This window comes from Stegostoma tigrinum, chromosome 10 (assembly GCF_030684315.1).
Source record: "Stegostoma tigrinum isolate sSteTig4 chromosome 10, sSteTig4.hap1, whole genome shotgun sequence".
Lineage (NCBI taxonomy): Eukaryota > Metazoa > Chordata > Chondrichthyes > Orectolobiformes > Stegostomatidae > Stegostoma > Stegostoma tigrinum.
The window spans coordinates 81,615,678-81,640,086 of NC_081363.1; the positions used below are offsets into that span (position 1 = coordinate 81,615,678).

The following is a 24,409-nucleotide window of genomic DNA, read 5'->3' on the forward strand; positions in this document are numbered from 1 at the left end:
TGACGGGGGGGGGGAGGGGGAGAAGTGACGGGGGGGGGGGAGGGGGATGTGTAGTGATCGGGGGTAGGACGGTGCTGGGGTGTGTGAAGGGGCCGCGGGGTGGACCTACCTCCTACCCGGTACATGTTGGCGGCCATGGCGGGGCCCGGGGAGGCCGGACCCGTTGCTCGGGCCCGGGATACACCGCTGATGGGAGCCGGGGCCGGAGCTCGGTGATCGCCGACCCTCCCTCTCTGTCTCTCCCTCCGCTGTCCGCCTCCTTCTCTCTCTCTTTCTCTGTCCTTTTTTTGTTTTTCCTTCCACGTTCTCTCCTTCACCTTCCTCTTCTCACAGCCCGACGTCACCTATTCTTCGGAAGTGAAGCTTTCCCCCGGGTCGATCCTCAAGATCCTCCCCCTCATCACCCCCCCCCCCACATGCCCCTCATTCCCACCCCTTATCACACCCCCCACACATGCCCCACATTCCCACCCCTCATCACCCTCCCCCGCACATTGCCCCTTATTCCCACCCCACATCACCCCCCCCCCGCACACATCCCCCACATTCCCACTCATCACCCACCCCCACACATTGCCCCTCATTCCCTCCCCTCATCACCCCCGCACACATCCCCCACATTCCCACCCCTCATCAACCCCCCACACATTCGCACCCCTCATCACCCCCCCCACACATTCCCCACATTCCCTCCCCTCATCACCCCCCCCCACACATTCTCCTCATTCCCACCTCTCATCACCCCCGCAACACATTCCCACCCCTCATCACCCCCCGACACATTCCCCACATTCCCACCCCTCATCACCACCCCACACGTCTCCCTCATTCCCACCCCTCATCAAGCCCCAACACATTCCCTTCATTCCCACCCCGCATCACTCTCCCCCTCACATTGCCCCTCATTCCCCACATTCCCACCCCTCATCACCCCCCGACACATTCCCACCCCTCATCACCCCCCCACACATTCCCCTCATTCCCACGCCCATCACCCCCCCCACACACTTTCCCCGCATTCCCACCCGTCATCACCCTCCCCCACACATTGCCCCTTATTCCCACCCCTCATCACGCCCCAACACATTCCCACCCCTCATCACCCTCCCCCACACATTTCCCCACATTCCCACCCCTCATCACCCCCCCCACACATTCCCCTCATTCCCTCCCCCTCATCACCCCCCCCACACATTCCCCTCATTCCCACCTCTCATCACCCCCGCTACACATTCCCACCCCTCATAACCCCCCCACACATTCTCCTCATTCCCTCCCCTCTTCACCCCCCCCACACATTCCGCTCATTCCCACCTCTCATCACCCCCCCAACACATTCCCACCCCTCATCACCCCCCCACACACATTCCCCACATTCCCACCCCTCATCACCCTCCCCCACACATTGCCCCTTATTCCCTCCCCTCATCACCCTCCCCCCACACATTCCCACCCCTCATCACACCCCCCCCCACACATTCCCACCCTTCATCACCCCCCCCCACACATCCCCCTCATTCCCACCCCCATCAGCCCCCACACACATTCCCACCCCTCATCACCCCCCCACACATATTCCCACCCCTCATCAACCCCCCAACACACATTCCCCTCATTCCCTCCCCTCGTCACCCCCCCAACACACATTTCCACCCCTCTTCACCCCCCCAAACATCCCCCTCATATTCCTACCCCTCAGCACACCACACAACCTCCTCATATTCTGACCCCCACACATCGTCCCCCTCATATTCCCACTCCCCACATCTTCCTCATATTCCCACCCCTCATCTCCCCGCCACGCATCCCCCTCATATTCACACCCGTCATCACCGCCCCCGCACACACATTCCTACCCCTCAACAGCCCCCCCTCCACACATTCCCACCCCTCATCTCCCCCGCCACACATCCCTCCCGTCTCCCCAATATCCATCCAACATTCCCACCCCTTCCCTATTCTGTCTCCCTCATCTCTCCCTCCTCTGCCCCCTCAATTCCCCCTCCCCCTCATTTCTCCCTCCCCCAACGTCCCCATTTCCTTCTCCATCTCCACCAACATTCTCTCCTGGTCTCCCTCCCCCTCCAATCTACCTGCTCCCTCAACTCCCATCCCTGCTGTCCCATCGCACCTCATCCTAACTTCTTTATTCATCTACTCTCTCCCACATCTACCCCCTCCTTTCCTTCAAACCCTAATTTCTCCCTCCCCCAACCTCCCTATTTTCCTCTTCCCTTCCTATTGTCTCGACCAACATTCCCTCCTGATCTCCCCCTCTCCAAACTCTCTAACTCCTGCTCCCTCACCACACTCATCCTAACTACACCATCCATCTTCCCCTCCATCAACCAACTGCTCCCTGTCCACCATCCTGTACCTCCAACTACATCACACCTGAGAACAACATCCCCTCCCCATCTAAATTTCTTCCTCTAACCCTCTCCTCCATTTCAGTTGCCCATCTATTCTCACCTCCTCCTTATCTACCACAGATCTTTTCCACAGAGTCCAAAACTAAAGGGCATAGGTTTAAGGTGAGAGGAGAAAGATTTAAAAGGGACCTAAGGGGCAACTTTTTCACACAGTCAGTCATACGTGTATGGAATGAGCTGCCAGAGGAAGTGATGGAGGCTGGTACAATTACAACATTTAAAAAGCACCTGGACAGATAAATGAATAGGAAGGGTTTAGAAGGATATGGGCCAAATGCTGCTAAACGGCACTAGATTAATTTAGGATATCTGGTCAGCATGGACGAGTTGGGTCTGTTTCTGTGCTGTACATCTCTATAACACTATGACCGTTTACAAGATCTATCCATGTCTGCATGAGTTTCATCCAGGGGCTCCAGTTTCCTCCCACAGTCCGGGTTGGGTGGATTGGCTATTCTAAAAAATTGCCCTGTAGTATCCAGGGATGTGCAGGTTTGGTGGGTTAACGATGATGAAAGAAAAGCCATGTGGGATTATAGGGATGAGGTGTGCGTGTGGGCGGCTCTGGGTGGGATTTTCTTTGGAAGGTCGGTGCAGACTCAATGGGCTGAATGGCATCTTTCTGCACTGTACGGATTCTATGACCTCTGTGAAACCTATGGATGGAGACAATTGAACTGCTTGAACTGCCTGCCTGGTCTTTCCCTCCACCCACTTCTGCTTTTTCTCCTATCTGTCTGAATGTGTGTGTAGAGACAGAGTTTGTAAGTGGGTTTGCATTTTAACTAACACAGTTATTTTGCCAGCATATCATATTTGTTTACCTGTAGCTGTAGTCTTACTTATCTGTAATAAATAGTGATTCTTGTTGAGTACAGAAACCTGTTTGATGCTTCGTCAGCCTGGGGTATAAAAGTCAGTAAATTTGGGATTGTGCATACTTTTAAAAATCTTTAACTTGTGTGATAAGTCCGGAAATAGTGGGGCTTGATTTCCAGCATGCAGCCCCAGTGAGTTGTAACCAACGTGGCACATCAATGTACTCTGATTTCTTTCATTTGTCTAGCGCAGTGGTTCCTCAATGCCTCTTCCCCACCCTCAATTGCATCCCTGGATTGGGGGGGGAGAAGAACTGCAGGAATCCTGTTCCAGATTTCTATACGATGATTCTGATTGACAATTTATCTCAATTTTCCCAGCAGTGGCAGCATGTATGCTTGTAGTCGCATGGACAGTAGCAAGCTGCAATGGTTCATCAGCGGAAAACTTTGTGAAGTCTTGCCCAACTTCAGGCCAGATTGTCTCCCTGGTTTATGGCAAGTGGGTTCCAAAATCCACTACTTCGTCCTCAAGGTGAAATCTGGGTAATGAGGAAGAAAGCATAAATCAAAATAAGATGAAGCTCAGTGGGACATCTTAAGCACAGAGCCACCTTGGTGACTGTGCAGGTTTTTTAGAAACCCTGGAAATACTCAACAGATGGAGCTCTGGCAAACAAGTCCTCAACGGCAGAACAGATGCAGAAGTTGTGCCATCTGGAAAATCTCGGCAGCTGTTCTAACAAATGAAGTTTGTAGCAGAATGAATCCTCCCCAGTAATCATTTTTGTTTTGTTGTTATTGAATCATGACATCGTTCTATCAAAATACAACGGAAGTTGGTGTGCAACAGTTTCCCCATGTTAAAATCTTTTATGAAAAGACATCTTCCTTTTTGCATACATCCTGCAAGCCCTTTCGTGACCAACAGATGATGACGGAAACAAGATTGTTTTGTTGTAAAGCTTCTACGCAACACAATATTCCAGCGTAAATAAAAACAGAATATGCTACAGAAACTCAGCAGGTATCCCCAAATCAAGGGTGTGGCTTTGGGTACCTGCATGGGTCCCAGTTATGACTGTCTCTTGTGGAATATGTGAAACATTTCTTCTTGTTGCTCTACTCGGGCTCCGACTCCTAACTCTTTCACTGCTACGTTGAGGATGTCATCAGTGCTGCTTCCTGCTCTTGTCTAGCATTAGAAAAGTTCATCAATTTTGTATCCAATTCCATCCTTCTCTCACTTGCACTCAATCCATCTCTGATTTTTCCCCTCTTTTCCTTGGTTTCACTGTTTCCACTTCTGGGGATAGATTATTCACCAGTGTCCACTTCAGGTATTCCATTCTGTCACCACAGGTGCTGCCAGATCTGCTGGGTTTCTCCAACACTTTCTGTCTTTATTTCAGATTTCCACCATCTACAATATTTTGCTCTCATTATAATAATCTTGCACTTGGAGAAGGTAGGGGTTCCTTTTGGCAGCTGCAACTACGGCTGTGCATTCCCATTTAGGATCCACTCAGCAAACTCTTTATTGGGGAGGCGACTCAAAAAGGTCCCTCACCTCACCGAGCAGGATAGCAGTGTCCAGAGGGGTCACCTTCTTCGGTAAAAACACACAAGAGATACACATGTAGATGTTTTGACCACCTTTGGACCTGGTGGGACTTGAACCCAGACCTCCTGGCTCAGAGGTATGGCTCCTACCACTGCACCATTGATCCTAACCCCTCCCCAGAGAAATGTATTAAAGTTTGGTACTTGAAACATAAGCTCACTTCTGTGAGCTAATGCCTGAAACGTCACATTATGAACTCTAGTGACATAACCTCAATATCCCCTGGGACCCAGCAAGCTGAGGAAAACTAAGATTGGTGTACTTGCTTCTGAAGGGGAAAATCGCATGATTTCATTTCATTCATGAAAGGAAAACTCTGTGAAAAATGCAACAACTCTCACAGCTGGATTTGTCATTAAGAATTAACTTGCTAGCCAACTTCCTGAGTTTCCCCTTGGAAGCAATGAGTGCCTTGTGACGTTTTATCGCAAATGGGCAAAGAGTATGCCACCATGAGCAGTGAAAATGCTCTCACTCTGGACACCAGGGCAATATTCCTCTGCCAAACTTGACCAAACTGCCTATGCTCTTCCAAGGACAACAGGCATATTCTTCTCAGTGATGAAAAGGATTCAAATCTCTGGAATGGAAGCATGGGTAGGGAAGGAACATTCTTCTCTTTCCCAATGTGCAGAACATGTGATCATCATCCCCAACACGCTTTCACTAGAAGAGCAAGTAAAACATATGGTAACACACATGGTGCAAACGTTAGTGAGTTCATCAATTACATAATTGTCCATGCTTAGAATTACAAAGATGTCTTACCATCAGAGCAATGACAAGAGTTGATGACTGCTTCAAATCATACCAATTCCAAGGTGCTTTAGGGAGGTAGGGTGGGTATGGAGTGGGCAGAAGCTTTCAATCTTCAGTCAAGAAAGAGGCTGCGCCACTGTAGGTTATTCTCTTTGAATGACTGAGAGACCAGCGTTTCCGTGGGATGCAGCTGTGTTGTCTTATTGCTTTATACTGTTGTTTTAGTTGCTGTCTTGAAATTTGATCGTTTAAATTAAAACAGTCCTTTGAGAATTGTTCTGCTCACCTTAAGATATCAAGATCAGATCTTCACCAGCAAGTCTCATCTTGGCAACACCCTGTTCTACTTTCAAAAGTCCCACTGGTTCTGTCCCTTTCCATTCAAACAGAAAACAAAATTCTGTAAGCATTCTGAGATAGTAGGAACTGCCGATGCTAGAGTCTAAGATAACAATGTGTAGAGATAACTAGGTTCAGAAGGCCTTCCTTCTGAAAAAGGGTCCAGACCCGAAATGTCAGCTTTCCTGCTCCTCTAATGCTACCTGGCCTGCTGTGTACATCCAGCTCTACACCTTGTTATCTGTAAGCATTCTACGTGGTTGTTAACATCAAATAGTGCTTCTCTACTTTTGACAACAATAGTTCTTATGTCAACTACAGCATTATTTTCCTTGTCTTTTCTTCTCAAAAAGCAGCTGTCTTTTTCTGAGTGATACTTCGTCAAGGTGTGGAAATTGTCAGTAGGCTTCTGTCTGAGTTTCTCAGCTTCTGGCGATCAACTCACACTAGTGTGTCTCTGCATGGAGGTGTTTGCCATTTCTCACAAATCCTTTCTTCTCCCCATTTGCAAAATGTTCTGTGCCACCTTAAATTTAAAGGGGCATTTTAAAACATAATTGTCTTGAAAAGATATCTAGACTTCATAACACCAGGTTCTTGATGTTTCTCATCCTCATCTGATCCTGGTTAAAGCATAAATAGGCCAGTAAAAGAAAGCCAATGAATGAATGTTGAGGAATCTAAATTTGATTCCGTCAATTTTAATTTAGAATTTGTCTTCTGGATTCCTTAAATTCTTAGGCTGCAAATCCCAAGGTCCTTAAAATGGTGAGGCTTCTGCAGTATGGAAAAGTTACACAATACACTATTTAGACATGGTGTATATCTAGGCCAAGTTTCACAGTGCATGGAGGTATTCTGTCTTTAATTAACATACAGTTTATCATCAATGTTTGTGTGATGGACAGTGGAACTTAGGGTCTCTTGTGATGCAGTGTAGTGTCTCTGCCTCTGAACCAGAAGGACCTGGATTCACGTTTTGCTTGGTCTAGAGATATACAATAGAATTCGGAACAGGTTGATTAACCTGTGGGAAAGCCTCGATTATCTGACTCTGATGTAGACACTCTCAACAAAGAGCTTGAATATCATAGGAAGGCAAGTAGTTCATTATTTTCCTGAACTGAGTTGAATACAGGAATTCCAACATAGTTTGGAAGATCTAAACATGTTAAGTTGACTGATGCTAATCCAGTTCACTCACAATGAAATCCCCCAAAGCATTGGCATTTTAACCAGCAGACCGTTGCATTCAGTCCAGACTAGAATCACATGCCCTTTCTTGGGATTTATGTTTAGGAATTACAGTCAACCTTTCAAGAAGTCAATAGCATCACATAATACTTTGTGCCTTTTCTCTTAAATGTCACAGTCAGTTTTCAGAACTAAAGCCTGCCAAACTAAACAAAAACAGTGATGCAAAGTGACTTCAAAAGGAAACTGTGACTATTGGGGAGGTCCATGACTGAAGTCTGAGGACCTTGACCAATTCTCCTTCGACCTGTCGAATTTGGGGAGATGCTGAAACAACAGCTTACATTTACATTAGCACCACAACTATCATTAAACAATCCCAAAGCACTTCACACAAATGTAATCAAACAAAATTCGACAATGAGCCACTAAGGAGATAGTAGGAAAAATTACCAAAATCTTGCTCAATGAGATAGATTTTAATAAGTGTTTTAAAGACAATGGGAAAAATGGAGCACTGCAGGGAAGAAATAGAACCCACTACTGATAGTTGAAGGCACAGCTGGCAAACATGAGTTATTATAAACAAGGATCCCCAAGAGACCAGAAATGGGAGAAAGCAGAAGTCTCTGGGAATAGATTGAAAATCAGACAGGCATGTATCTTCAAAACAGTTACATGATGTTATGACATGTAACATTCCAGCACAAAGGCATCAGCCTTGCTTTCAGTCACTCACTCAAGACAATAGTTTGTTCAGCCAGTCAGTTACTCAATGTACAATGAAACCTTCTTCAAGTCCCATCTGAACCTCCTGCCCTGACCTCAAAATTGTGCCCTTTGGTTATTGATACCTGTACTGAGGAGAAAGATTTCTTCCTGTCCACCTTATCTATGTACCCTAGAACTTTGTATACTTCAGTCAAGTCCCCACTCAGCTTTTTCTGCTTCAAGGAAAACAACCTCAGACTATCTAATCTCTCTTCTTAGCTGATTTAGTCCAGCCCAGGTGACATCCTGGTGAATCTCCTCTGCACCCTCTCAAGTGTAGCCACATTCATCCTATAGTATGGCAACCAGAACTGCACATAGTACACCAGCTGTGGCCTAACTAATGTTTTATATATCTCCGTAATAAACTCCTTGCCCTTGTATTCAATGCTTTTGCAAATAAAGGTAATTATCTCTTATGTCTTCTTAACCATCTTATTTTTTTTCCTACTTCCTTTAAGGATCTATTTTTATGCACACAAAGGATGCTCTGATACTTTGTACTTCCTAGGATACTACTATTCTTTGTGTACTTCCTTACCAGGTAGTCCTCCCAAAATGCATCATTTTTCACTTTGGAGGATTAAATTTGATTTGCCACTGATCTCCCCATCTGTCCTGTTAAATGCTTTCCTCCTTGCTATTTATCCTACCACTAGTTTTTGTGTTATCTGCAAACTTACTGATTAACCACCTGCATTCATGTCTAGATCATTAACGTACACTACAAACAGCGAGGGATCCAGCACCAAACCCGGTGGTATGTCATTGGACACAGGCTACCAGTTACAAAAACACTCTTCAACATCATTTTCTACTTCCTGCCATGTAGCAAATTTTGGATCCAATTTGTGAAATTGCCTTGTAGGATGTTTGCTTTTAAATTTCTTTACCAGTCTGCCATGCAAGAACTTATCAAGGGCCCACCTGCAGTCCATGTAGACAACATCAACAGCTGTACCTTCATCCAACACTTAGTAACCTCCTCAAAAAAATGCAGTCAAATATGATCTCCCCTGACAAAGCCATGCTCATGAGCCTTGATTAATCCTTATCTCCCCAAGTAGAGATTATTTCTGTTCCTCAGAAACTTTTCCAATAGTTTCCCACCACTGATCTTAGACTCTGGCCTGTAGCTTGTTTATCCCTACTACCCTTCTTGAATAATGGTATTACATTAACAGTCCTCCAGTACTCTGGAATCTCTGCTGTGGCCAGAGAAGATTCGAAAATTAATGTCAGGGCACATTGTAATGTCCTCCTTTGTGTCCCATGGCAACCTGATATTCATTTCATCTGTGCTTGGGGATTTATCTACTTTCAAGACCACAAAAACTGCTAATACCTCTTTCTCAGTGTCAATTTGTTCACATATCACTGTCGCCCTCCCTGATTTCTATGCTTACCTCGTCATTCTCTATAGTGAATCGAGATTCAAAGTAATCTTCTAAATCCTCAGTTATGTCTTCCGGCTCCACATGTAGATTGCCACTTTGGTGCCTAATTGGCCCTACTCTTTCTCTTGTTAGTTTCTTCCCCCTAAAATACTCAAAAAAACACCTTTGGATTTCCTTAATGCTACCCGCCAGTGCCTTCTCATACTCCTTCCTCGTTCTATTATTCTTTCAGTAACTCCCTCTCAATACTCTTCCAGGTCACACATTGTTTTCAGCCTTTGGTATCTGCCATAACCTTCTTGTTTGTCTCCCCTCATCCAACTCTACACATCAGGTTACTCTGGGCTTGTAGTTTCCACCCTTCACCTCATGGGAATATGTTAGCCTTGTGCTTTCATGTTTACCATTTTAAATGTCTCCCGCTATTTTCTTGCAAGTAGCTGCTCTCAGTTCACTTTGGCCAGATCCTGTCTTATTAAAATCAGCCTTCCCCATTTCAGAACCTTTAGTTCCAGTTCATCTTTGTCTTTATTTGTAATTACCTGGAATTATGGTTACTATCACCAAAATGCTTCATCATTGACATACCTTCCACTTGCTCAGCTTCGTTCCTTCAAAGTAAATCCATCGCCATCCTTCTGAATCAGACTTGCAAAATGCTAGCTTAAGTAATCTGCCAGACACATTTTAAGAATTCTATCCCCTCTAAGCCTTTCACAGTTAACTGCTATGTGAATTGACTTTGTCTGTCTGGCAGATGGGAGAGTGAAAATTGTCATATACATTAAGCAAAATGAAATAACAATGAAAGACCTCTCTGCATACTGGTGTGAAAAAAATCTAGGAGCAGGAGTTTCCAGGAGCAGAAGTAGTAAACTCAGCTCCTCAGACTTGCATTGCCATTCAGTACAATCATGCCTGATCTCAACTATCCCTCAACTCCACTTTCCTGTTCACTTTCCATAATCCTTCAATCAAGTACTAATTAAAAATCTGACGAGTTGCTCCTTAGATTTATTAATCTAACCTCTCATCTTGTTGGTCTCAGTAATCTTATCCTGCTAGCCAACACTTCTTTGGAAATTGGGACTTTCTTTGCTTTTGATATCCAGAAGCTCCTCCCTATCAATTTTTCATGATTTTTCCGAGTTTGAGGAACACCCCTGTTGTTCAGCGCTAGGGAAGTTTGTGCCCCAATGTGTCTTGGGAGATAAAATGATAAAGATAAGGGAAGCTACGTGCACATATGTTGTTGAAAATAATTATTTTTGCATTGGTAGGGTTTTGAGGGCGGCATCAACACCCCACCTCTGTCATCTCACCGTAGGAAAAATCAAGTTGTGGTCAAGATCATCTCTTAAAGTGAACAATCTGTGAGGCCTAATTGGCCTGAGCAGGAAGCCACCAAACATGCACTGTCTGTCACCCAAAAGCTACCACCAGCAATTTATGAAAACAATTTTAAAATCTGTTACCACGTGTCCTTTTTCCTGGCTAGTCTCGACCATTTGTAAACTTGAGCTCATCCAAATTCTATTTCCCCTATTCCCATATCAAAACCCCTTCCCCCTCATCCCTTGCATTTAGTGACCTACAGTAGCACCCGCTCAAGTCACATCTTGACTTTAAATTTCACTTCCATGTTTTCAAATTTATCATACCCTTGCTGTTCCTTGTCTCCATAATCTGCTCTGTCCACACAACCCACAGCAAGATATCCGCACCTCTTTATTTCAGACCTCTTGCGAAGCCATAATTTTAATCAATTATTCCTGCAGTTAACTTGGCCCCGAGCTCTGGAATATCCATCCTAAATCCATCCACTCATTCATTAAAACCTACCTTGTTGACAAAGCCTTTGGTCTCCTAACTTGATATATTATGTGGTTCTCGTTGTCATGATTTATCTCACAGTCCCCCCTACCCTGATGTGTTTTGTGATGTTTCATATTAAAGGTGTTATATGAATCTATGTGGTTGCTATTGTTGTAATCTCTGGCCTGCTGTCTTGATAGTGGTCTCAGTTTTGACCGGAAAAGACTACAATGCCCAGAGTGTCCTGCCTGTTGCCATGGTTGTTGCTAGGGACTGGTTGCTAAGCACTGGTTGCTAATTAAACTGGTTTCCAATCAACATCACAGGCCTGAGGCACTTGCACCTTCAAGGAAAAGCCTCAGAAAAAGCGACAGTTTAGACTGTTTGAGAAGCACAAAGGTAAAGGATCATCATTAACATTATTTCAATTTATTATGTATTTATTCTGTGTACTTCTTCACACAATTTTTAATTTGGTGCATGAACAAACTAGTTGTTCTTTTTACTTGTAACCTAGGAAGGTAGCTCAGTCTAAAAGTGCTGAGAGTGTGTAGTTGCACAGAGTTTGATCTTGACAATATAAAGAACAAGTTTCTACAAATAGGGAGGAAGTGGTTCATTTTTGCCGCTGTTTCAGGAATAAATGAGAGAGATAAGAGAAGCTATGTGCACCTGCATTTTTGAAAAGGATTATTTTTGAATTGATAATTACTCACCTTAATTTATGGGGTTTGAGGGTGGCACCAGCTCCCAGCGGGACCCCTAGAAAACAATCTGGCTCTTCTTCCAGGGGGAGAATGATACCAGGCGGTCTTTTGCACCCTCTGGAGAAGGCTTCGGTTTAGCATCTCATCCCGAGAACAGCACCTCTTGCTCTTGACTGAGCCTGGAGTGTCAAATTAGCTTATCTGCTCAAATCTCTGAAATGCCCTGCACCAAGAGGAAGCCGCTGATATTGCCACAGCTTAGTGCCTGGGCCACTGACCTCATCACAGGGAAACGAGAGGAAGTGGTGTGATCTGACAGAAGTTGCATAGGTGACAAATTGCATTTGTGAGTCAAGGATTGAGAGATTTCTGGCAGGTCCTCAGTGGTTCCTTGAAAGGAGTCATTCGCATAAAAGTTCAATGCAACTATCACCTTGAAAACCATCAGGACAGGATACCATGCACTCCTTCAGGTCTCACACCGGATGAAATTAACATGAAAATCCCACCTTCTCAACCTTACTCCTCACCTTTGTTATAGTGCAACAGTAGTGGCAATAATCCTGGTGTGACTGGATTCATCAATCACATTTCAAAGCATCTATGCCAGGAACATAAGAAACAGAATAGGCTTTTCATGATAAGAGCAATCAGCCTTCATATCCGTCACAAATGACCATTTGGCACAGTCCTCCATACAGTGAGTCATGGAGCACTCCAACAAAGAAGGCCAAGGAATGCCTCTCCATGACCCTTTGGCTTATTTCAGTAATGCACCTCCAGTAATGACATAAACAGAATACAGGAGATTGTACGTGCTGCATGACTATTGAGAAGTTGTCCTCCCAACCCCACTTCTCCTAAGAAAGGCGCCATTGCATATAAGATCACATCAACGAATACCTGCGGGTCAAGGTGATAGAGAATCAGTTTCATGCCCTTGTGCAGCCTTTGCCATTTAGCAGTATTCTGTGCTGAAGGTCACCTGTGATTACTTCTGCTTCACAAAGATGACTATCTTCAATCTACAACAACAAATGACATGGTCAAGATTGCTTGTGACCAGCACTTGTACCCCATACTGTTGCACAGGATGCATTTCACGTGCATGACATTATGATCATAGATAACATCAACCTGCACTAATTGCCCCATCAGTGCAGTTATACCTTGAAAGGCCTCAGGTTATTCACAAATGGAACCCATGTGTGGAGACAGAGTAAAACCTCTGACTCTACTCTGGATGTGGTTGCACCAATATTCTGTTTGCACTTCGCATCGAGGGGTCAGTTGAATATTGGACTCAATACAGGTCATACTTGGCACAGTGAGTCTTAGGCTCAGCCTGGTAATCAAAGGGTGCAGCCGAACCTCCATGTCACTTTCCTCCTATGATCCCCAGCATTGAGTTCCTCAACTTCCCTAGCACAGTCTTCCCTGATAAAACCACCGTGCTCTGTTGACTTTCATTCTGTTAATCCTCAGTACTGATCATGGTCTACCAGCTGATTGACTTTAAAGGGCAGCCCAACTGATGACTGACCGGACCCTTTAATGATCTGTGTGCAGCCCACCACCCCCCTACCCCCCCCCCCCCCCCCATTAACCAATTGTGAAACTCCTTACTATTTCTATGGGATCTGCAGGACTGAATGTGGCTTTCTCCCCAGACTTCAGTGAAATGGACCCTTGACTATGTCTGCCCCAAGCAGGCAGCTGACTGTGATCAAGCCCCTGGACTCAGATTAGGTGATGCCCTTGTCTTACTGTACTGGGACCCGCTGGCTGACTTGAATCAGAACCACTCTTTGAGGTAACTTATGCTGGGTGTTTCTCCTGACCTGGGAGGCCACACTGACCCAGGTGGCACCCTTTAACCATTCAATATTTACCATCTGCTGGAGTGTAAGGATTCTCCCAGACTTGCTGGAATCAATTCCCAGGTACTGACCTCATTAATGGCCAACATCTACCAAGCTGGTGTCATGGCCTCCTCTGGTCCTTGGGGGAAGAGGACAGTCTTCTTCTGTTAACCCAGTCAACCAGGCCCTTCAGGTCCCTGTCTGCAAAGAGTGGTCTCATTTTTCCCTTGGGCCATCATTTTTCCCTTACCCGCCGTGTCTGGAGCAAATAATCGTGCAGGACAGCTCCAGACCGACCATGTGCATAATGGCCTTGAAGTCATAAATCACATCCTGAGACAAACAGACAGGCAGGAGACCCATGGGGGGAGAAACTTTTAAAAATCATAATCAACAGAGAAAAATTATGACGAAATCAAATGGGACTGAAGTCTTATAGGTTCACTGGATTTGATCGCCTGTGTCAGAGGGTCTAAAACGAAGCAGCTTCAGAGATAATGGATGCATTTGTTGAAAGTTTCCTAAAAATTCCTGGATTCTTGAAGCGGTCCTAGCTGATTGTAAAACCCGAATGTAAAATCTCCAGTCAAGAGACCAGTGAGGTAGAAAGTAGAAAATTAAAGATCACATAGAATCTCATAAAAACCTATAAAATACTAACAGGACTGGGCAGGATAAGTGCAGGAGGGATGTTCCTGATTATCAGGTCGTCCAAAACCAGGGACACAGTCTAAGGATATGGGATTGGCCATTTAGGAATGAGATTAGGAGAAATTCCTTCACTAGTGAGCCTGTGGAAATCTTTACAACATAAAGACATTGAAGCCAACATGCTGAATGATTTCAAATAGGAGTTCGACAATTTTTCAAGCTGAGGGGTTCAAATGTTATGGGGACAAAGCGGGGCCTGAGTACAGAGTTGGATAAACAACATGAACATATTGAATGGTGGAGCAGGCTCAAAGGGCCGAATGGCTCTTGTTTTTTATGTCTCAATTAGTCAGACTAAGTATCCCTCACTGGGAAAATTCTGGAATCCACTATTAAGAATGTAATGGCCGTGTTAGAATACTTGCTTATTTTTCATCATTTTTACTTTATTCTTTTATCAATTTTGGTTTGGAGCTATGAACTGAGAACTATGAGCTGAAAATGATCTGCGGGCTGGGCAACTGCAAGTGTTTTAAAAAAAAAATGAAGAAACAAACAATGGTTTCTTTGTGAGGCCAGACCTGAATGTGAATTGATCAACAGGTTCTACTGATGCTTCATACCAGGGCAAAGTAGTATTTTAAAAAGGCAGATGTTGGCCATTAATGAGGTCAGTACCTGGGAATTGATTCCAGCACATCCAGGAGAAGTCTTACATTCCTGCAGAAGTCAGATATTGAATGGTAACTATGGGGAGACAGGATTTCTGACAGGGAGAAGCCATAGTTTTGGATTGTGTTTTCTGTGAGAAGGAGTTTGGCAGTTGATGCCACAGTGTGAACATTCAAAAGCTCTCTACATAACCCTCCCATTATCAGCTGTTGGAAGTTAAGAGAATAGAAGCTGAGTTGTAAGTAATACTGACTTCCTGCAGAGGGGTGGTGGAGAGAGATGGGGTAGGGGAGTTGAGTTTAGGTGAAGGCTAGGGTAAGTTGGAGGGTGGGTGGGGTAAAGTTTTCTATCATTGAGAGTGTAGGCAAAATACATTTGCATTTCAAAATACATTTTGAGCCTTATTGAGGCTCACGATTCATCAATAATTTTATCGGAAAGCCCAGTGTGATACGTTTGGTAAGGGTCATACCTCGGGAAACCACCCACCTTCATTCCCTACTCAGATACATCTTAATAGGCCATAGACCCATGTTTTCCAACATGTTGGCAAAGACTGGGTTTCCTTCTCGAAACTGAACTTGCCTCATGCCTCTTGTCTCTGAGGACAAAAGCAGACCATGTAGTTTATAAAAGGATTTTGGGCAAAAGAATGGCAGATGGAGCATTATGCAGGAAAATGTGAGGTTTTACATTTTGGTAGGAAGATTTGGAAAGTGGAGTATTATTTAAGCAGTGACAGAATTGCAGTATGCTGTAGTGCAGGGGGATCTGTATGGCCCTATATATGAATCACACAGGATCATCAGGTTATAGACCAACAGGTTTATTTGAAAACACGAGCTTTTGGAGTCTTACTCCTTATTCAGGTGTCAGTGAGAGAGGTAACATCAGACACAGAATTTATAAGCAAAAGATCAAACGGTTATATAACTGATGTGGTGTTAAACAAACTGAAGATGGTTGTTTAATCTTTAATCGGTTACAAAGGATTAATACGCAAATTCCTGAATTTCTTTCAAGTCACTGCTCCGCGATAACTAAAGGTTTTATGAGTTCCCTCAGTGTACCAGAAGTGACAATCCAGGCCTGACAAGGCACTTTCGGCGTCAGGCCTTGTTTAGAATCTGGCGGTATATCAACTTGGAGTCTGACAGTCTACAAATTAAGCGCTGTTTGAACAAAATAGAGTGTATCTACCGCTACCAATCTGCAAATGCAAATTCACCCCATAGATTTATATGTGATTGCATGTGCATACATGCTTGAGAGAGTGTGTGAGCTTGTGTGTGCATGCTTGAGAGAGAGAGCGTGTGTGTGTGTGTGTGTGTGTGTGTGTGTGTGTGTGTGTGTGTGTGTGTGTGTGTGTGTGAGAGTATATAGTGTGATGGGTCACCTGTAATGAGATATGAAACCGAGAACCTGGTTAAGGTCATCCTCATGGGTACTGAACTTGGCTATCAGACTCTGCTTAGCAACCCTGCATTGTCGTGTATCCTGTAGTCCGCCTGGGAGGACAAAGATCCAAAGCCAACTGTCTTTGACTGCTGACGTGCTTCCCCCACTGAGACAGAACAATCTAGCAATCGTTACACAATATCCATTCATCCGTCGTCATAGCATCTGCATAGTCTTGCCAATATACGATACCTTGAGGCATCCTTGCCTGCAGCGCATGAGATAGACAACGTTGACTGAGCCACATGAGCACCCACCATGTACGTGGTGATTGGTGCTCCCATTCAGGATAATAATATCCATGTCAATGATCTGAACTCGTCCTCACCCTCAACAACTTCTCTTTTGACTCCTCCCACTTCCTACAGACTAAGGGGGTGGCCATGGGCACCCGCATGGGCCCCAGCTATGCCTGCCTCTTTGTAGGTAACGTGGAACAGTCCCTTTTCCGCACCTACACAGGCCCCAAACCCCACCTCTTCCTCCGGTACATTGATGACTGTATCGGCGCCGCCTCTTGCTCCCCAGAGGAGCTCGAACAGTTCATCCACTTCACCAACACCTTCCACCCCAACCTTCAGTTCACCTGGGCCATCTCCAGCACATCCCTCACCTTCCTGGACCTCTCAGTCTCCATCTCAGGCAACCAGCTTGTAACTGATGTCCATTTCAAGCCCACCGACTCCCACAGCTACCTAGAATACACCTCCTCCCACCCAACATCCTGCAAAAATTCCATCCCCTATTCCCAATTCCTCCGCCTCTGCCGCATCTGCTCCCACGATAAGACATTCCACTCCTGCACATCCCAGATGTCCAAGTTCTTCAAGGACCGCAACTTTCCCCCCACAGTGATCGAGAATGCCCTTGACCGCATCTCCCGTATTTCCCGCAACACATCCCTCACACCCCGCCGCCCCCCCCCCAACAACCGCCCAAAGAGGATCCCCCTCGTTCTCACACACCACCCTACCAACCTCCGGATACAACGCATCATCCTCCGACACTTCCGCCATTTACAATCCGACCCCACCACCCAAGACATTTTTCCATCCCCACCCCTGTCTGCTTTCCGGAGAGACCACTCTCTCCGTGACTCCCTTGTTCGCTCCACACTGCCCTCCAACCCCACCACACCCGGCACCTTCCCCTGCAACCGCAGGAAATGCTACACTTGCCCCCACACCTCCTCCCTCACCCCTATCCCAGGCCCCAAGATGACATTCCACATTAAGCAGAGGTTCACCTGCACATCTGCCAATGTGGTATACTGCATCCACTGTACCCGGTGTGGCTTCCTCTACATTGGGGAAACCAAGCGGAAGCTTGGACACCACTTTGCAGAACACCTCCACTCAGTTCGCAACAAACAACTGCACCTCCCAGTCGCAAACCATTTCCACTCCCCCTCCCATTCTCTAGATGACATGTCCGTCATGGGCCTCCTGCACTGCCACAATGATGCCACCCGAAGGTTGCAGGAACAGCAACTCATATTCCGCCTGGGAACCCTGCAGCCTAATGGTATCAATGTGGACTTCACCAGTTTCAAAATCTCCCCTTCCCCTACTGCATCCCTAAACCAGCCCAGTTCGTCCCCTCCCCCCACTGCACCACACAACCAGCCCAGCTCTTCCCCCCCACCCACTGCATCCCAAAACCAGTCCAACCTGTCTCTGCCTCCCTAACCGGTTCTTCCTCTCACCCATCCCTTCCTCCCACCCCAAGCCACACCCCCATCTACCTACTAACCTCATCCCACCTCCTTGACCTGTCCGTCTTCCCTGGACTGACCTATCCCCTCCTTACCTCCCCACCTATACTCTCTCCACCTATCTTCTTTACTCTCCATCTTCGGTCCGCCTCCCCCTCTCTCCCTATTTATTCCAGTTCCCTCTCCCCATCCCCCTCTCTGATGAAGGGTCTAGGCCTGAAACGTCAGCTTTTGTGCTCCTGAGATGCTGCTTGGCCTGCTGTGTTCATCCCGCCTCATGTTTTATTATCTTGCAGAAGCTGCCTTGATGCAGTTGTATGGTGTTGTGTTCGATGTTTGCAGCAAACTACCCAGCCTTCAGGACAATAATGGTCTGTTTAAGGTTTGGTGGTTGTTTGAAGGCAAGAAGTGGAGGCGTAGGGAAGTTCTTGGTGAGGTGCTCATTGTCATCGATGATGAGTCTGCAAAGAACGTGGCATAATTTCTCTGCTCCCAGGAAGAACTGGACAACGAAGGGTACTTCTGTCTTCTGAGGAAGTCATTACAGTTTTTTGTTGTGGCATGTGGGAACTAGTGATCGATGAGTTGAGCATTGTATCCCATTTTATGACGGCGTCCTTCAGCACCTTCAAGTGTCCATTGCGCTCCTCCTCATCTGGACAGATCTTGTGTATGTGTAGGGCTTGTCTGTAGGGAATGACATTTTTTAGTAATGTTTAGGGTGGGAGCTAGAGAAGTCAGTGTTGTGAGGTTATCTGTGGGCTTCCAGTAAAGTGAGGTGTTGAAGTGTCTGTCCTTGATGGAGATGTGTGTGTCCAGGAAGGAGACTGATTTGAAAGAGTAGCCCATGGTAAGTCTGATATTTGGAAGAAACTTGTTCATATCACTATGTAGTTGTTTCAGGCACGGTACATTGGCAAAACCATGCAGATCCTATGATAATGGATGAATGGACATTGCACACAATCGACACACAGGAACGTTTATTCCCATGAAGGATCTCATCAGTCAAGGAAATTTGGCCTCGGACCTTTGGGTACATGTCCTCCAAAGCGGACTACAGGATACACAACAATGCAGAGTCACGAGCAGAGGCTGATAGCCAAGGAATGTACCCATGAGGACGGCCTCAACTGGGATTTTGGGTTCATATTGCATTACAGGTGACCCCACCACACTATAAACACACATACACAAACACACACGCACGCTCATAACACACACAGTCACACACAGACCTTCTCTCATAACACACACACTTTCACACATGCATGCACACACACTCACGCACTGTTGCTGTCTCCCCCCCTCATACGCAAGTGCACACACACACAAATCTATGAGGTGAATTTGCATTTGCAGATTTGTAATTGTAGCTACATTTTATTTTATTTTAAAAGCACACAATTTGTCGACAGTGTGGCATTTTATAAATTCATACTTTGGAAATAAAACCAGCCTGACTCCAAGTCGATACATAGCCAGATTCTAAGCAAGGCCTCATACCTAAAATGCATTGTCTGACCTGGGATGTCATCTCTGGTATACTGACAAAATTGATAAATCTTCAATTATCTCAGGGCACTGACTTGAAAGAAATTCAGGAATTTGCATATTAATCCTTTGTAACTGTTTTACAGATTTAACAGGCATCTTAGGCTTGTTCAACATTGCATCAATTCTATGATCTTTTGTTTATAAATTCATTGTCTGATGCTACCTCTCCCACTGATACCTGAAGAAGGAGCGAGAGTCCGAAAGTATGTGTTTTCAAATAAGCTTGTTGGACTATAACCTGATGTCGCGTGATTTCCGACCTTGCCAACCCCAGTCCAACTCCGGCACCTTCACACATATGAAAGGGTTATGACAGGAAAGTAGAGTTAAGGCCACAAATCAGATCATTCATGATCTTATTGAATAGTGGACTAGGCATGATGGGCCAAATGGTGTACTTCAGCACCAATTTCTGATGTTCTAAAGAACCAGCTTGAAGGCACAGCTACCAAAGGTAGAGTGATGAAAATCACTGACATATGATTGCATGGAAGTGGAGGAGCAGTGTGTTCTTGTAAGGTTATACATGTGGAGGAGGTAATGGAAATAGGGGTGTGTTAAACACTCATCTTTGAGTGTAGATGGATTTCTCCCATGCATTTGATATAATTTCATAATTGGTATGATTTGATTTATTATTGTCACATGTACTTAGGTACAGTGAAACATTTTGTTTTGCGTGCAGTACAGGTGGATCATACCATACAAAGTGTGTTAGGGTAGGTGACAGTAAGGAATGCAATATAATGGCTACAGAGAAGGTACACAATGAGCGAGATCAACATTAACTTTAAAATTTGAAATGTCCATCCTGAAGTCTAATCACAGTGGGGAAGAAGCTGTTCTTGAACCTATTAATTCTACTCATTTGGTATATAGAGGAAATCTTCAACAGCAACTATAAAATTGTGACAATTAGACCGTAGTCCTCTGAAATGGCTTTTTTTTTAGCTCCCTCTCTAGGCTACAATGCATCTTCTGGAGGAATCAGATGAAGATGATGTGTTCCGGGATGAAGATGATAAAGCATCTAAGAAAGCAAAAATGATCATATCTGCTCCTAAAGTAGATCAACTGTAAGTAAGGTTTATTCCTGTTTTCCCAATTTTGCTTGCATATTTTGGAATACATTATACCAAAATAAAAATCCAAAGGCAACATGGGAACTTTGTAATGGAAAAAAGAAATAAACAATATAAAATATAATGGATGCAATGATGTACCTACATAAAACTTTAATAAGAGCCCTTTACAGTATGGCCTGAGCACCTCACCAAGAACTTCCCTACGCCTCCACTTCTTGCCTTCAAACAACCACCAAACCTTAAACAGACCATTATTGTCCTGAAGGCTGGGCAGTTTGTTGCAAACATCGAACACAACACCATACAACTGCATCAAGGCAGCCTCTGCAAAACATCAGATCATTGAAATGAATATTACTATCCTGCATGGGAGCACCAATCACCACGTACATGGTGGATGCTCATGTGGCTTAGCCAACGTTGTCTATCTCATGCGCTGCAGGCAAGGATGCCTCAAGGTATCGTATATTGGCAAGACTATGCAGATGCTATGACAACGGATGAATGGATATTGTGTAACAATCGCTAGATTGTTCTGTCTCAGTGGGGGAAGCACTTCAGCAGTCAAAGACAGTCGGCTTTGGATCTTTGTCCTCCCAGGCAGACTACAGGGAAATATAGCGCAGACTTACCAAGAATTGGAATGAAGAAAGAGGAACTTGAAGGAAGACATGTAAGATTGGGGCTTTTTTCTCTTAGAATTTGTACAATGAGGTAAAAATGTTGACAATTCTGAAAGAATAGGACTGAGTAATTAAAAGCTGATTAATTCCTCTATTAGAGGGACCAAGAACAAGAGGGTGGTAGATACCAGATTAAATGTATTTTGCCTTAGGACAGCAGGCAGAGAGTTGTGAGGTTGTGCCATTCACTTCTAAGGTTAGTGCTTGAGTCAGAAGCTATGACCCAAACCTATGGTCCCTAATCAGGTGCACAGAATAGGGAAATTTCCTGATTTGGTGAATTAGACATGGGATAAATTCCCTGAACACCTGGCTTTTCATTTTGGGAGGGAGAATGCTGACTGGAGTTCGGCCTGCTGTTCCTAGAACCACCACAAGCAGAGGCCACCACAAGTGCCCCAGCCAGTTGTTTAAATGACCAGCTGTAGTACTTCAGAAGTCCATCCCATTTATAATGATTGCTGGAGGAGAGATAACAGAGGTGGAGAGGGGTGTAGAAGGCTGGAGGACGTTACAGAGATGGAAAGGGTGTAGGGGCTGGAAGAGGTGACAGAAATATTGGGTGGTATAGGGGCTGGAGGAGGTTACACAGATAGTAAGGGCTGTTGTGGCTGGAGAAGGTTACAGTGATAGGGATGTAGGGATTGAAGGAGGTTATAGATATAAGGAGGGATGTAGGGTGCAGGAGGAGGTAACAAAGGTAGGGAGGAGTGTAGGAGGTTGGAGGAGGTGACAACGATGGGGAGAGGTATAGAGGGCTGGAGGAGGTAACAGAAACAGAATAAAAATGGTCCTCATTTGTCATCTGCAACACTCAGTCCCACACAGTCACATACCCCATTCTTGCCAAATCAAGACACCTCATAGTTTGTACTCAACCCCATACACCCTTCATGCCAACCTATGCCTCTCTACCTACCCCAAAATCCTCATACCATCTTTGAGCAAACTCATGTTAACCCATGACCCCACACTAATCCTCATGGCCTTTTATAGCCCATATGCTAACTGAAACTCCTGCCACCCTTTGCCCTTATATCCTCAATGCCAACTTATCCAGTAGCCAATCTCAGAAGCCATGCTGAGAAGAAACAAAATAAGCATCAACATTTTGCAGTGTTCACTTATTAGGAAAGAATTGTAATTGATAAAAGCCTAATCAATCTAAGTATTTAATGATTTAAAAACATATTCACAGCCCCATCAAAGACAGCTAATTCAAGCTGTAATTTTACAAGATGGCCTGCAGGATAACACATGTTGTGGTTGCAGTTAAACAGTGGTAATACACGACAGTGGTAACATAATACAGTGCAAACCCTCAGGCTTTTGTCAACAAGAAGCTTTAGAAATAATGAATATTGATATTCTTAACCAAGAGACATAGCAGGCTGTTTTCCTTCAATATTTAAAGAATAGAGGATTTTAATGACTTGTCAACTTCACAGTTCCACAGACCTTATCCATATTTTATGCATGTGCATTGACCACTCTAACAATCCCAAAGGGGTTACCCGACTTCTCTAATAGAATCTTCTCCAAACAAGTCTATAGGATTAGACTCTTGCCTCAAATTTGTAAATCCCATCAGTCATGTTTCAGAAATCTCAATGATGAAAGTTTGATTTTGATGAAAGCAAATGCAATTTTAAATGTGCTTCTGCCTTCATCAACTGTGGATGTGCCAATTATGATTTGACCTTACTCCCTCGGCAAAAACGGTGATCACCAATTGTCTGGAGCAGACTTCCAGAATTGTATACCTGGTGCCATTTTGACTAAGACGCATAGCCTTCTATGTCTACCAAATTTTTGGCCTACGTCAACATTAAATGATGAATGAGATTAAATTGATAGGTCTGAGGAAGTGAAAGGAATTAAAGGGATAGGGAATAGATTTTACATAGAGCTGAGTTTACAAGACAGAAACTAGCCATTTGCCCAATGGATATTGCTGAACACTGCCTTCCCTGCCACTCTACATGAAGTGAACAGGCATGCTAACATGAGCAGGTAACTAATATTTCCATGGAGGAATTCAAGGGAAACTCCTTTACCCAGTGAGTGATTAGAATGCAGAAATCACTAAACAGTAGTTGAGGTGAATTACAGAAATGCATTTAAGGAGAAGTTAGACGATTGTACTTGGAAGAAAAGTGCAATTAAGAGGGGTGGATCGTGTGAATATGTGGTACATAAACACTAGTACAGACCAGATGGGTCAAATGATTAGCTTTTTGTGCTGCAACCTCACTATACAATATCTTATCAGTGTATCCTTCTACTCCTTACTAATTTGTTCAACTGTTCACTAGATGAATTACTCTTTCAGAGAGCCAGCACAGACACATAGAGCCAAATAGTCTCCATGTTACTCCACTGTACACCACTCTTTTCCAATCAACATTTTCTTGGGTGAAATATTTTGATATTTGGAATGATATGCCAATACCTGCTGTATAAGCTCATGCCTGAAGAATGGGGATTTGGACATGAGATTAGAGAGTGCTTGGCACCTATGCATTTACATTTCAACACAGATCAATGTCTTCAGAAGAGAGAAGAGATATGAGGAATTGGTGCTCAATGATGATTAGAAAGCTGTGACATTGTGTTTTCTTTCTTTTTAAGCTCTTTTTCTCTACATCTTCTCCTCTAGTCCCCTCAAAGCAATGGCTCAGATTGGGTTAATGTTGTGCCAATTCCAGATATCTTGTCTACTGATCACTTTTGTTGTTTGAAATTTGAGCCTAGATACTGCACTTTAGTCCTATTCATGAAGGTTCAGTAAATAACAGGGATGGTAACCATGTCCAATGTCTTCTTCTCTTTGCAAAGTTAAGCTAAAGCAAATTGATATACCTGTTCTGA

General features: G+C 44.6%; 2 protein-coding genes across 6 annotated transcripts in view; one reads left to right on the forward strand and one right to left on the reverse strand.

Annotated features, from left to right (window-relative positions):
* Positions 1 to 383, reverse strand: part of mta1 (metastasis associated 1) — a 128,488-nt gene extending 128,105 nt beyond the window's left edge. For 4 of the 5 annotated variants that reach the window (XM_048537725.2, XM_048537728.2, XM_048537726.2 and 1 more), the window contains exon 1: positions 110 to 383. In XM_048537725.2, coding sequence (XP_048393682.1) covers positions 110 to 137 — 28 coding nt within the window. In that variant the 5' untranslated portion in view covers positions 138 to 383. The remainder of the gene's footprint in view (positions 1 to 109) is intronic. The other variant, XM_059649307.1, reaches the window with a different exon arrangement.
* Positions 384 to 11,462: 11,079 nt separating this feature from the next.
* Positions 11,463 to 24,409, forward strand: part of ccdc135 (coiled-coil domain containing 135) — a 72,943-nt gene continuing 59,996 nt past the window's right edge. Inside the window, exons 1-2 of the mRNA XM_048537757.2 lie at positions 11,463 to 11,548; positions 20,722 to 20,846. Of these exons, the coding sequence (XP_048393714.2) occupies positions 20,740 to 20,846 (107 nt within the window). The 5' untranslated portion in view covers positions 11,463 to 11,548; positions 20,722 to 20,739. The remainder of the gene's footprint in view (positions 11,549 to 20,721; positions 20,847 to 24,409) is intronic.